Here is a 15,219-nt window from a genome sequence, read left to right as displayed (position 1 = left end):
AAAAAAATGCAATTTGTCACCTTACATCACAAAAAGTGTAATAGCAAGCGTCAAAAAAGTCATATTCCCCCAAAAAATTGTACCAAACTGTCATCTCATCCCGCAAAAAAAATACCATACCTAAGAGAAATCGCCTAAAAAGTAAAAAAAAACTATGGCTCTCAGACTATGGTGACACTAAAACGTTTTTTTGTTTTTTTTTTAAATATTAGTATATAAAACTTAAATAAATAAAAAAAAGTATACATATTAGTTATCGCCGCGTCCGTAACAACCTTCTCTATAAAAATATCACATGATTTAACCCCTCAGATGAACACCATAAAAAATAAAAGCCATTTTGTCACCTTACATCACAAAAAGTGTAATAGCAAGCGATCAAAAAGTTATATGCATCCAAAAATTGTACCAAACAGTCATCTCATACTGAAAAAAATGAGCCCCTACATAAGACAGTCGCCCAAAGAAAAAAAAAAATATATGGCTTTCAGAATATGGAGACACAAAAAAATATTTTTTTTCAAAAAAGCTTTATTATGTAAAACTAAAACAACCAAAAAAAGTCATATTAGGTATTGTCGCGTCTGTAACAACCTGCTCTATAAAAATAGCTCATGATCTAACCTGTCAGATGAACGTTGTAAACAAAACATAAAAACTGTGCCAAAACAGCTATTTCTTTGTTACCTTGCCTCACAAAAAGTGTAATATAGAGCAACCAAAAATCATCTGTACCCTAAAATAGTACCAATAAAACTGCCACCTTATCCCATAGTTTCCAAAATAGGGTCACTGTTTTGTAGTTTCTACTCTAGGGGTGCCTCAGGGGGTCTTCAAATGTGACATGGCAAGCTAAAATTATCCCAGTGAAATCTGCCCTTCAAAAACCATATGGCATTCCTTTCCTTCTGCGCCCTGCCGTGTGCCCGTAGAGCAGTTTACGACCACATATGGGGTGTTTCTGTAAACTACAGAATCAGAGCAATAAATATTGAGTTTAGTTTGGCTGTTAATCCTGGCTTGGTTAGTGGAAAAAAAATGATTAAAATGGAAAATCTGCCAAAAAAAGTGAAATTCGGAAATTAGCGGAAAAAAAATGATTAAAATAGAAAATCTTCCAAAAATGTGAAATTCTGAAATTTCACCTTCATTTTCCATTCATTCTTGTGGAACACCTAAAGGGTTAACAACGTTTGTAAAAATCAGTTTTTAATACCTTGAGGTGTGTAGTTTCCAAAATGGGGTCATTTTTGGGTGGTTTCTATTATGTAAGCCTCGCAAAGTGACTTCAGACCTGAACTGGTCCTTAAAAAGTGGGTTTTGGAAATTTTCTGAAAAATTTAAAGATTTGCCTCTAAACTTATAAGCCTTCTAACGTCCCCAAAAAATAAAATGGCATTCACAAAATGATCCAAACATGAAGTAGACATATGGGAAATGTAAAGTAATAACTATTATATGAGGTATCACTATCTGTTTTAAAAGCAGAGAAATTTTAATTTGGAAATTTGAGAATTTTTCAAAATTTTTCCAGTTTTGTTGGTACTAGTTTAGGGTACATATGATTTTTGGTTGCTCTATATTACACTTTTTGTGAGGCAAGGTAACAAGAAATAGCTATTTTGGCACCGTTTTTATTTTTTGTTATTTACAACATTCATCTGACAGGTTAGATCATGTGGTATTTTATAGAGCAGGACGCGAAAATACCAAATAGTTCCAAGCGCCATCTGGTGTTCACTCATCAAAATTGCACAACCAAGCTCTTCGGGTTCACAAATGAAATTCGCCATCGTTACGCGCTGATGCGAGTCTGCAGGGGGCGCTAACGATGATACAACTGTATGACTACTTCTTTTGGTTGGTTGTTTCAGTTTTACGTAACAAAGCATTTAAAAAAAAAAAATTTCAGTGTCTCCACATTGTGAAAGCCGTAGTTTTAATTATTTTTTGATCGCTTGCTATTAAAGTTGTTGTGAGGTAAGATGAGGAAAAATTGTTTATTTAGCAGTTTTTTGTTTTTTTACGGTATTCACCTCAGGGTTTAGGTCATGTGATATTTTTATAGAGCAGGTCATTACGGACGCGGCGATACCTAATATGTCAACTTTTCATTTTTTTTTTCTGTAAGTTTTACACAATGATTTCATTTTTGAAACAAACAAAAAAAAAAATCATGTTTTAGTGTCTCCATAGTCTGAGAGCCATAGTTTTTTCAGTTTTTGGATTATCTTAGGTAGTGTATGATTTTTGCGGGATGAGATGACAGTTTGATTGGCACTATTTTGGGGTGAGTATGACTTTTTGATCGCTTGCTATTACACTTTATGTGATGTAAGGTGACAAAAAATGGCTTCCTTTACACCGTTTTTATTTTTAAAAAATTACGGTGTTCATCTGAGAGATTAGGTCATGTGATATTTTTATAGAGCAGGTTCTTACGGACGTGGCGATACCTAATATGTATACTTTTTTTATTTACTTAAGTTTTACACATTAACAGCATTTAAAAAAAAAAAAACTGTTTTAGTGTCTCTCCTATTCTGAGCCATGTTTTTTTAATTTTTTTGGGCGATTGTCTCAGGTAGGGGCTCATTTTTTGCGGGATGAGGTGACGATTAGATTGTTACTATTTTGGCAGGCATACGCCTTTTTGATCGCTTGGTGTTTTACTTTTAGTGATGTAAGGTCACTAAAAATTTTTTTAATTTAGCACAGTTAGGTCATGTAATTTGTTTATAGAGCCGCTTTTTTCACTTTTTTTTGTCCCACTTTGGGACTTCAACTTTTGGGGGTCTGATCCCCTTTACAATGCATTCCAATACTTCTGAAAAAAATAAAATAAAAGTGCGATGACATCAGTGGGGGCCGCCCTATAAGGTAATACCCTAATTAAAACGAGATAGTGACAGATATTTTTTTCTAATCTTTTTCTATTTTCAGATTTTTAAAATCTAAAGTCCAGCCTTTTTTTTTACGATATGGGCTATTCTGAGGATTTCTAGCACATCGGCAGATATCTAGCATCCACTGAAGTCAATGGGAGCAATGCTACAGTGACGAGAGCTGTCCACTACAATGTTGACTGCGATGTGTAGTTCTGGAGACATAGCTACACAGAACAGCTGATCAGAGGGGGGTGAGGGGTGCCAGACGCCCACAAATCAGCTAGCGATGGCATATGCTGAGGATAGGTGTTCACTTATAAAAGGCTATTGAAGAGTGTTGTGGGCATCCTCTGTGATCCCTGCAGAGAACATTGTGCAGGGGGGGGGGAAGCAAGTGAGCCTTGTCCATCATCTGTTGCGAATGTTGTGATCCTGCGTTATATCGTTGATACCGGTCGTTGTAATCCTGTCTGTCAATGACTATGAGATGACTGCTGAGACGCAATGTCAACAAACCATGAAATGTCAGCATATTATGAGTATATAGTGACATGAAAAATTAAAACATATTTTTACCTTGTACGACAGCAAAAGGAAATTTGGAGTTATCTGAATTGCTGTTTAAACAATACTGTGTTGGCTGAAAGCCGGCGGGAAGGACACCTCTATTAACTACTGCTACCACTTGCTCTTCTAGCTCTCTCCACTGCTGAGAAGACTCAATGTCATATTCTTGGTCAAGACTGACATGGGTCGCTGCTTGCTTCTCACCTATATTTACAAGGAAAATACAATAAAAAGCCTCAGAGTTAAATTCATGGAAGTAAACTACTCAAGGTATACACTAGTAATTTAATGGTATTCATCTATCAATTTATATATTGATACCTATTAAAACATCTAACAAGGCCTACAGAGATTACAGACCAACCATTTCAAGAGGTTTTATGAAGCGATTTTCCATTGGTGTGACCTGATATAACTTGGGGCTATGTCAATATAAACGGATACTGACCTTCAGCTGGCCGTCTATCATGACCAAAGAAGACGCGCGTCCCAGAACTATTGATATACGGTAATGGTAGCTGAGGTAAGGGACTATCTGGAGATTGCTGGCACACATTCTGGAGCAAAATATAAAACACACAATTATAGTCCGATATCATCATGTCCATAGAACATATGACATTAATATAAGTCTGAGCGCTGAAAAGCCGTGAAAGGGCCATCAATTTTGCAGAGCGAAAACCCCTTTAAAGGATATGTTAACCTTTGAACCCTACTTTACAGTTTATATACATGTAAAGACATGTTCACATCTGTGTCGGAGGCTCCGTTTAGGACCTTTGTTGAAGATTCTGCCAAAAAGAGCGGACAAAAATGTCCTGCATGCAGGACTTTTGGAGGCTAAAAAGGTGGCCACCCAAACGGATCCCCATTATTGTCAATAGGGTCTATTCGGCTCCATTTTAATTTTGTGCTGGAGCAGACCAACGGAAATAACTAGTGGTGATGTGAACGTGACCCAATTTATTTACGGTTGCATATAAAGTCAGCGTTGTACATACCAGTCTGTCCTCAAAGGCGCTCACAATTATATATACACAAATTTCCTAAGAATCTAAAATGTAATACAACTAACCAATCCATATGCAAACCTAAGAACATACACAGTCGAGTCACATTATTCTGACCACATCCTACTTTCAAGGTCAGCAGCGTATAACTCTATGATGAAAGTCCCGTGTGGTGAGCTGGCTCGGTGGGTATATAAGGTGTGTGAGAGGGTGTCTGCACACATATCCCTCGTCGCTGTGATGGGTAAAAGGGGCGATTTATCAGAATTGCAAAAAGGGATGATTATTGGCTTTCGGGCCCAGGGTGGCAGTGTATTGTGAGTGGACTAATGGAACCATTGTGAACAAGCAACATGGAAACTGTGGAGCACCATGATGTGAGAGGTGAACGTCGGCTACAAAGGCGAGCGAGGGCCGACACGCTTCATCCGTCAAAATGAACCAGGGGGCGACCAAATGTGTCTAAAACAGTAGTTCAGCAAACCCTACTGTGTGAGGCAGACAGATGGTCAGTGCTACTCTGCTAGCAAAGTTGTATTGGCAGAAAAAGCTTCAATTTTTGCTGCAATATCGGAATTAAAGGCTATGGACACCTCTCTGCACTAAAAATCAACAACCCCATATCATACCGTAATGCAGCACATAATAAAATTGCACTTCTTAGGGTACTTGCACACTAGCGTTATTCTTTTCTGGTATTGAGTTCCGTCACAGGACTGCGGGGGGGAAAATAGCGGATCCATTTTTCCGGATAACACCGAAGAGACGGATCCGGAATTTCAATGCATTTGTCAGACACATCCGGATGCGTCTACAAATGATATACGTTTGCATAAGGATTTCCGGATCCGGCAGGCAGTTCCGGCGGCGGAACTGCCTGCCAAATCCTCACAATGCAAGTGTGAAAGTAGCCTTAGTTTACTGGTATCAGCTTTGCTTTACATGCCCTCAGAAATGCTCTGATATGAGTTTTGCTTAGTGCTGTCATCTCCTGTGAGGCTCTGTGGATTTCACATGCACCAGCACAGCTCGGCTGCCCTGCCCCCACATCCTGTTACATAGCACAGCTCTGCTGCCCCGCCCCCACATCCTGTTACATAGCACAGCTCTGCTGCCCCGCCCCCACATCCTGTTACATAGCACAGCTCGGCTGCCCCGCCCCCACTTCCTGTTACATAGCACAGCTCTGCTGCCCCGCTCCCACATCCTGTTACATAGCACAGCTCTGCTGCCCCGCTCCCACATCCTGTTACATAGCACAGCTCGGCTGCCCTGCCCCCACATCCTGTTACATAGCACAGCTCTGCTGCCCCGCCTCCACATCCTGTTACATAGCACAGCTCTGCTGCCCCGCTCCCACATCCTGTTACATAGCACAGCTCTGCTGCCCCGCTCCCACATCCTGTTACATAGCACAGCTCTGCTGCCCCGCCTCCACATCCTGTTACATAGCACAGCTCGGCTGCCCCGCTCCCACATCCTGTTACATAGCACAGCTCTGCTGCCCCGCTCCCACATCCTGTTACATAGCACAGCTCGGCTGCCCTGCCCCCACATCCTGTTACATAGCACAGCTCTGCTGCCCCGCTCCCACATCCTGTTACATAGCACAGCTCTGCTGCCCCGCTCCCACATCCTGTTACATAGCACAGCTCGGCTGCCCTGCCCCCACATCCTGTTACATAGCACAGCTCTGCTGCCCCGCCTCCACATCCTGTTACATAGCACAGCTCGGCTGCCCCGCTCCCACATCCTGTTACATAGCACAGCTCTGCTGCCCCGCTCCCACATCCTGTTACATAGCACAGCTCTGCTGCCCCGCCCCATATCCTGTTACATAGCACAGCTCTGCTGCCCCGCTCCCACATCCTGTTACATAGCACAGCTCGGCTGCCCTGCCCCCACATCCTGTTACATAGCACAGCTCTGCTGCCCCGCTCCCACATCCTGTTACATAGCACAGCTCGGCTGCCCTGCCCCCACATCCTGTTACATAGCACAGCTCTGCTGCCCCGCTCCCACATCCTGTTACATAGCACAGCTCGGCTGCCCTGCCCCCACATCCTGTTACATAGCACAGCTCGGCTGCCCCGCCCCCACTTCCTGTTACACAGCACAGCTCTGCTGCCCCGCTCCCACATCCTGTTACATAGCACAGCTCTGCTGCCCCGCCCCATATCCTGTTACATAGCACAGCTCGGCTGCCCCGCTCCCACATCCTGTTACATAGCACAGCTCGGCTGCCCCGCTCCCACATCCTGTTACATAGCACAGCTCTGCTGCCCCGCTCCCACATCCTGTTACATAGCACAGCTCTGCTGCCCTGCCCCCACATCCTGTTACATAGCACAGCTCTGCTGCCCCGCCCCCACATCCTGTTACATAGCACAGCTCTGCTGCCCCGCCCCCACATCCTGTTACATAGCACAGCTCGGCTGCCCCGCCCCCACTTCCTGTTACATAGCACAGCTCTGCTGCCCCGCTCCCACATCCTGTTACATAGCACAGCTCTGCTGCCCCGCTCCCACATCCTGTTACATAGCACAGCTCGGCTGCCCTGCCCCCACATCCTGTTACATAGCACAGCTCTGCTGCCCCGCCTCCACATCCTGTTACATAGCACAGCTCTGCTGCCCCGCTCCCACATCCTGTTACATAGCACAGCTCTGCTGCCCCGCTCCCACATCCTGTTACATAGCACAGCTCTGCTGCCCTGCTCCCACATCCTGTTACATAGCACAGCTCTGCTGCCCCGCCCCATATCCTGTTACATAGCACAGCTCGGCTGCCCCGCTCCCACATCCTGTTACATAGCACAGCTCTGCTGCCCCGCTCCCACATCCTGTTACATAGCACAGCTCTGCTGCCCCGCCCCATATCCTGTTACATAGCACAGCTCGGCTGCCCCGCTCCCACATCCTGTTACATAGCACAGCTCGGCTGCCCCGCTCCCACATCCTGTTACATAGCACAGCTCGGCTGCCCCGCTCCCACATCCTGTTACATAGCACAGCTCTGCTGCCCCGCTCCCACATCCTGTTACATAGCACAGCTCTGCTGCCCTGCCCCCACATCCTGTTACATAGCACAGCTCGGCTGCCCCGCCCCCACATCCTGTTACATAGCACAGCTCTGCTGCCCCACTCCCACATCCTGTTACATAGCACAGCTCTGCTGCCCTGCTCCCACATCCTGTTATTGTAAACATCACATAATATAATAACATCAATGCGGTTAAAAGCGGATCCTAAGCAGCAGCGGAAGGTCATGCACCAAAAAGGCATACATATAACTACTATCATTGTAGATCCACACAACCGACCAAAAGTACATCAATTGAACTAAGGTCCATTAGACAATGTCCAATGCAGTAATAAGACTGCAAAAGTGCAAAATGCAAAGTGGATAAAACATCAAAGTATATAGTACCGACCGTGAGATAGTGCAGCCTCCAATGACTCCCCGACGCGCGTTTCGCCCCATGGCTTCTTCCAGGGGACTAAGCCAGTTCTACTTTACACCAGTTTTGATAAATGAGATATATATTAGGGCTGCAACGAGAACTCGATAAAATCGAGTAATTCCACACCAAAAAATCCTCGATGCAAATTTTTTCCATCGAGGATTCGTTTGTGTCACGTGACCACAGAGCAGGAGTGAAGCACTTGCTATTACTCCCGCTCCCTGGTCTCCTGCTACGCTCGGAATACTCACCTTTCCAGCAGGGGGCCTCCGGACACTCCACAGCACATCCATGGTCCCGCGCTGCACTGACCTCCTGACGTACGCACGCTCTGTCGCGATGTGACGGAGCCCGGTTTCGGGTGTTATAGGATATGGCCCATCGCCCTGCAGGAGCGGGATGGGTATCCCCCCCACAACGTTCTGCACAATGACCCCCATGGGAGGCACATGGAGCAGCAGGAGCACCAGCAGCTGCCAGAACACATCATGGACTTCAATGCTGATGATGCCCAGCAGCACCACGGTAACTGTCCTGACAACAGCTCCCCGATACGAGTCTTGACACCCCCTGCCCTATGCCAGCTAGTCCTGACACCCCCTGCCCGATACTAGCCAACCCTGACGCCCCCTGCTAGCCAACCCTGACGCCCCCTGCCCGATGCCAGCCGGCCCTGACTGGTGCCAACAGACTCGCACCCTGACAGGACCCCCCCCCCCCCACACACCCACAGTAGGTACTTTCACCCTGTCACCCTCTCCCGATAGGTACTGACACCCTGGGACTTACTGATTGCAGTCCCTCAGATGATCAGAGGTTATGTTTGCATTTCCTTACACATTCTTTAAGGTTCATTACACTTCTTCCTCTAAAATGTGTCCTGTAATGAAATCTATAGGTGAGATCTATAGTTGTATGTGGGCGTTTCCCCACTAACAACCCTTCAGAGCTGCCGCAGACATTGGCTTTCATTATAGTGTCATAATCACCCAGCCCTAGCACCATAAATAATAGGTCTAGAGATGAGCGAATTTCAGGTTATGAAATTCGTTCACGCTTCTTTACTGGTAAAGGGTGAATTACGTTATGGATTCTGTTACCACGGACCATAATGCAATTCTATGACGGAATGCCTTTAGAGGCATTCCGTTATTCATTCCGTCATAATAAAAGTCTATGGCCTGCATAACAGATTAATCCCGTTTACGTTATGCAGGGGAATTCAACTTTTACCAGTAATTCATATTCAAAATAGGAAATTCGCTCATCTCTAAATATGTCCACTATATTGTACAGCTTTTTATTATCGGTACAGCAGATACTGTTCCGTGATATTTCATACTTTTTGCTTAGTAAATATCACAAAACAGTATTGGGTATCTGTGGTAATAACCCGTACAATATAGTGAACATATTATTTGTGGCGATTGGTAAACAGTGTGAATAAAAATACAGGGGGAGGCGCAAGGTTTGCCTGTATGGAGCGGGGGAGAGTTGATGGCTCTGTGGGAGTGGATCTGAAGGCACTGGGGTGGGGGAGACGGAGCTGATGGCATTGGGGTGGGGGAGACGGAGCTGATGGCACTGGGGTGGGGGAGACGGAGCTGATGGCACTGGGGTGGGGGCGACGGAGCTGATGGCACTGGGGTGGGGGAGACGGAGCTGATGGCACTGGGGTGGGGGAGACGGAGCTGATGGCACTGGGGTGGGGGAGACGGAGCTGATGGCACTGGGGTGGGGGAGACGGAGCTGATGGCACTGGGGTGGGGGAGACGGAGCTGATGGCACTGGGGTGGGGGAGACGGAGCTGATGGCACTGGGGTGGGGGAGACGGAGCTGATGGCACTGGGGTGGGGGAGACGGAGCTGATGGCACTGGGGTGGGGGGGACGGAGCTGATGGCACTGGGGTGGGGGAGACGGAGCTGATGGCACTGGGGTGGGGGAGACGGAGCTGATGGCACTGGGGGAGACGGAGCTGATGGCACTGGGGGAGACGGAGCTGATGCACTTGGGCTGATCGCACAGGGGGGAACGAAGGGTGTTGGGGACTAAATGTAGGGGGTCTGATGAGTTTTTATAAAGGAAAACTGTCTATTAATTAATTTTTTCTTATAAGAGTACTCTATTAATCGTAAAATATAAAATCGGTAGAATACTCGATTACTAAAATAATGGTTTACTACAGCCCTAATATATACAGTTGCAAGAAAAAGTATGTGAACCCTTTGGAATTATATGGATTTCTGCACAAATTGGTCATAAAATGTGATCTGACCTTCATCTAAGTCCCAACAATAGACAATCACAGTCTGCTTAAACTAATAAACACACAAAGAATTAAATGTTACCATGTTCTTATTGAACACACCATGTAAACATTCACAGTGCAGGTGGAAAAAGTATGTGAACCCCTAGACTAATGACATCTCCAAGAGCTAATTGGAGTGAGGTGTCAGCCAACTGGAGTCCAATCAATGAGATGAGATTGGAGGTGTTGGTTACAGCTGCCCTGCCCTATAAAAAACACACACCAGTTCTGGGTTTGCTTTTCACTATAAGCATTGCCTGATGTGAATGATGCCTCGCACAAAAGAGCTTTAGAAGACCTACGATTAAGAATTTTTGACTTGCATAAAGCTGGAAAGGGTTATAAAAGTATCTCCAAAAGCCTTGCTGTTCATCAGTCCACGGTAAGACAAATGGTCTATAAATGGAAAAAGATCACATTTTATGGACAATTTGTGCAGAAATCCATATCAGTCCAAAGGATTCACATACTTTTTCTTGCAACTGTGTGTGTATGTGTATATTATATATATATATATATATATATATATATACATACATATACACACACACACTGCTCAAAAAAATAAAGGGAACACTTAAACAACACAATGTAACTCCAAGTCAATCACACTTCTGTGAAATCAAACTGTCCACTTAGGAAGCAACACTGAATAACAAATTATAAGGTAAGTGCTAAAGTGGCACTGCACTTAGTTAAAACATTTGATATGTCATAGCACAAGCTGAGAACCTCATCAATCGTTGGAACGAGGAGATAGAAGTGCTCAGCTTATTGCAGGAGACATAACCAAAGTAGAATCAATAGAAGACTATGGGCCCATCTCGATTCAGTCTCCTGCGACAAAGAGTGTGCGCTATGTGACTGCTTCTCTCTGCTTGTACTAGTTATTGGTGTTCAAAAGTTTTTTTTATCAGAGGGCGTCAGAGTGCTGAGACCCTCACCATAAAAACGTTGGCAACATACACTGCTCCAAAAAAAAAAGGGAACACTTAAACAACACAATGTAACTCCAAGTCAATCACACTTCTGTGAAATCAAACTGTCCACTTAGGAAGCAACACTGAGTGACAATCAATTTCACATGCTGTTGTGCAAATGGGATAGACAACAGGTGGAAATTATAGGCAATTAGCAAGACCCCCCCAATAAAGGAGTGGTTCTGCAGGTGGTGACCACAGACCACTTCTCAGTTCCTATGATTCCTGGCTGATGTTTTGGTCACTTTTGAATGCTGGCGGTGCTTTCACTCTAGTAGTAGCATGAGACGGAGTCTACAACCCACACAAGTGGCTCAGGTAGTGCAGCTTATCCAGGATGGCACATCAATGCGAGCTGTGGCAAGAAGGTTTGCTGTGTCTGTCAGCGTAGTGTCCAGAGCATGGAGGCGCTACCAGGAGACAGGCCAGTACATGAGGAGACGTGGAGGAGGCCGTAGGAGGGCAACAACCCAGCAGCAGGACCGCTACCTCCGCCTTTGTGCAAGGAGGAACAGGAGGAGCACTACGAAAGCCCTGCAAAATGACATCCAGCAGGCCACAAATGTGCATGTGTCTGCTCAAACGGTCAGAAACAGACTCCATGAGGGTGATATGAGGGCCTGACGTCCACGGGTGGGGGTTGTGCTTACAGCCCAACACCGTGCAGGACGTTTGGCATTTGCCAGAGAACACCAAGATTGGCAAATTCGCCACTGGCACCCTGTGCTCTTCACAGATGAAAGCAGGTTCACACTGAGCACATGTGACAGACGTGAGAGTCTGGAGACGCCGTGGAGAACGTTCTGTTGCCTGCAACATCCTCCAGCATGACCGGTTTGGCATTGGGTCAGTAATGGTGTGGGGTGGCATTTCTTTGGAGGGCCGCATAGCCCTCCATGTGCTCGCCAGAGGTAGCCTGACTGCCATTAGATACCGAGATGAGATCCTCAGACCCCTTGTGAGACCATATGCTGGTGCGGTTGGCCCTGGGTTCCTCCTAATGCAAGACAATGCTAGACCTCATGTGGCTGGAGTGTGTCAGCAGTTCCTGCAAGACGAAGGCATTGATGCTATGGACTGGCCCGCCCGTTCCCCAGACCTGAATCCAATTGAGCACATCTGGGACATCATGTCTCGCTCTATCCACCAACGTCACGTTGCACCACAGACTGTCCAGGAGTTGGCAGATGCTTTAGTCCAGGTCTGAGAGGAGATCCCTCAGGAGACCGTCTGCCACCTCATCAGGAGCATGCACAGGCATTGTGAGGAGGTCATACAGGCACGTGGACGCCACACACACTACTGAGCCTCATTTTGACTCGTTTTAAGGACATTACATCAAAGTTGGATCAGCCTGTAGTGTGTTTTTCCACTTTAATTTTGAGTGTCACTCCAAATCCAGACCTCCATGGGTTGAAAAATTAGATTTCCATTTTTTAATTTTTGTGTGATTTTGTTGTCAGCACATTCAACTATGTAAAGAACAAAGTGACTCCGAAGAATATTTAATTAACTCAGATCTAGGATGTGTTATTTTTGTGTTCCCTTTATTTTTTTGAGCAGTGTATATATTTATTATACACACGCTGAACAAAAATATAAACGCAACACTTTTGGTTTTGCTCCCATTTTGCAAGAGCTGAACTCATAGATCTAAAACATTTTCTACATACACAAAAGACCCATTACTCTCAAATATTGTTCACAAATCTGTCTAAATCTGTGTTAGTGAGCACTTCTACTTTGCCGAGATAATCCATCCCACCTCAGGTGTGGCATATCAAGGTGCTGATTAGACAGTATGAATATTGCACAGATATGCCTTCGACTGCCCACAATAAAAGGCCATTCTGAAATGTGCAGCTTGATCACACAGCATAATGCTACAGATGTCGCAATGTTTGAGGGAACGTGCAATTGGCATGTTGACTGCAGGAATGTCTACCAGAGCTGTTGCCCGTGCAATGAATGTTCATTTCTCTACCATAAGCCGTCTCCAAAGGCGTTTCAGAGAATTTGGCAGTACATCCAACCGGCCTCACAACGGCAGACCACGTGTAACCACACCAGCCCAGGACCTCCACATATAGCATGTTCACCTCCATGATCGTCTGAGACCAGTCACCTGGACAGCTGCAGCAACAATCGGTTTGCATAACCAAAGAATTTCTGGACAAACTGTCAGAAACTGTCTCAGGGAAGCTCATCTGCATGCTCGTCGTCCTCATCGGGGTCTGGACCTGACTGCAGTTCGTCGTCGTAACCGACTTGAGTGGGCAAATGCTCACATTTGATGGCGTCTGGCACGTTGGAGAGGAGTTCTGTTCACGGATGAGTCCCGGTTTTCACTGTTCAGGGCAGAGGGCAGACAGCGTGTGTGGCGCCGTGTGGTTAAATGGTTTGCTGACGTCAACGTTGTGGATCGAGTGGCCCATGATGGCGGTGGGGTTATGGTAAGGGCAGGCGTATTTTATGGAACACTAACACAGGTGCATTTTATTGATGGCATTTTGAATGCACAGAGATACCGTGATGAGATCCTGAGGCCCATTGTTGTGCTATTTATCCACGACCATCACCTCATGTTGCAGCATGATAATGCACGGCCCCATATTGCAAGGATCTGTACACAAGCTGAAAACATCCCAGTTCTTGCATGGCCAGCATACTCACCGGACAGGTCACCCATTGAGCATGTTTGCGAGGCTCTGGATCGGCATATACGACATCATGTTCCAGTTCCTGCCAATATTCTGCAACTTCGCACAGCTATTGAAGACGAGTGGACAAACATTCCACAGGCCACAATCAACAACCTGATCAACTCTATGCGATGGAGATGTGTTGCACTGCGTGAGGCAAATGGTTCTCCCCCCCCCCCTGTCTAATCAGCACCTTGATTTGCCACACCTGTGAGGTGGGATGGATTATCTCGGCAAAGGAGAAGTGCTCACTAACACAGATTTAGACAGATGTGTGAACAATATGTGAGAGTAATGGGTCTTTTGTGTATGTAGAAAATGTTTCAGATCTTTGAGTTCAGCTCATGCAAAATGGGAGCAAACCCGAAAGTGTCGTGTTTATATTTATGTTCAGTGTATATATATATTACTCTTTTTGTGAGGCAAGGTAACCCCAAATGGCTGTTGTGGCACAGAGTAGATAAGATAATTTTATAGAGCAGGTCGTAACGACGCGGCGATACCCAATATGTATATTTTTTAAATTTTATTTTGGATTTACACAGTAAAAAAAAATTTGAAAAAGAAATCATGTTTTTGTGTATTCTTTTCTGAAACCATATTATTAGTTTCTTTTGGGGGGCGATTGTCTTAGGCAGAATCAAACTTTTTTTGGAAGAGATGATGGTTTCATTGGTACCATTTTGGGGCACGTATGACTTTTTGATCGCTTGGTATTACACTTTTTGTGGTGTAAGGTGATAAAAAAAAAAATAGGTTTTTTTGGCAAAATTTTTTTTACAGCGTTCACCAGACGGGTTAGCGCATGTGACACATTTTTATAGAGCAGGTTGTTAAGGACGCGGCGATACCTAATATGTCTTTTTATATTATATATATATATATATATATATATATATATATATATATATATATATATATATATTTTGGTTTTACACAATAACAGCATTTTTGAAACAAAAAAAATAAATTCTTTTCGTGTCTACATTTTCTGAAAGCCATATCTTTTATTTTTTGGGGCGATTGTATTAGGTAGGATGGATTTACATTTATCTCCCTAGCACGTGTTGGGACTATATATCATTTGTTTTACATTTGGCCGTTAAGACCATCAATGTCCCTAAGCTGACACGTGCTAATTAATTATAAAATATAGCTTTTATTACTAATCCTTAAAACAAATCAATTAGAACACTACTATTAAAATTATCAGCTATGTCTGCCTGCCTAATGTTTATAGTAGCAACATAGTGTCTGATTAGTGAGTGCATCCACTGGAAGGTGCTATATACATATAGCT

The 15,219-nt window shown here is 44.8% G+C and overlaps 1 protein-coding gene across 1 annotated transcript in view; it reads right to left on the bottom strand.

Moving 5' to 3' along the window:
• TRAPPC8 (trafficking protein particle complex subunit 8) overlaps nt 1-15,219 on the bottom strand; it is a 139,394-nt gene that overhangs the window by 49,894 nt on the left and 74,281 nt on the right. The window contains exons 14-15 of the mRNA XM_040431868.1: nt 3,904-4,012; nt 3,465-3,659 (exon numbers count right to left, since the gene is read on the bottom strand). Coding sequence (XP_040287802.1) covers nt 3,465-3,659; nt 3,904-4,012 — 304 coding nt within the window. The remainder of the gene's footprint in view (nt 1-3,464; nt 3,660-3,903; nt 4,013-15,219) is intronic.

Source organism: Bufo bufo, chromosome 5 (genome assembly GCF_905171765.1).
Source record: "Bufo bufo chromosome 5, aBufBuf1.1, whole genome shotgun sequence".
NCBI lineage: Eukaryota > Metazoa > Chordata > Amphibia > Anura > Bufonidae > Bufo > Bufo bufo.
This window is presented reverse-complemented; position numbering and strand designations above follow the sequence as displayed.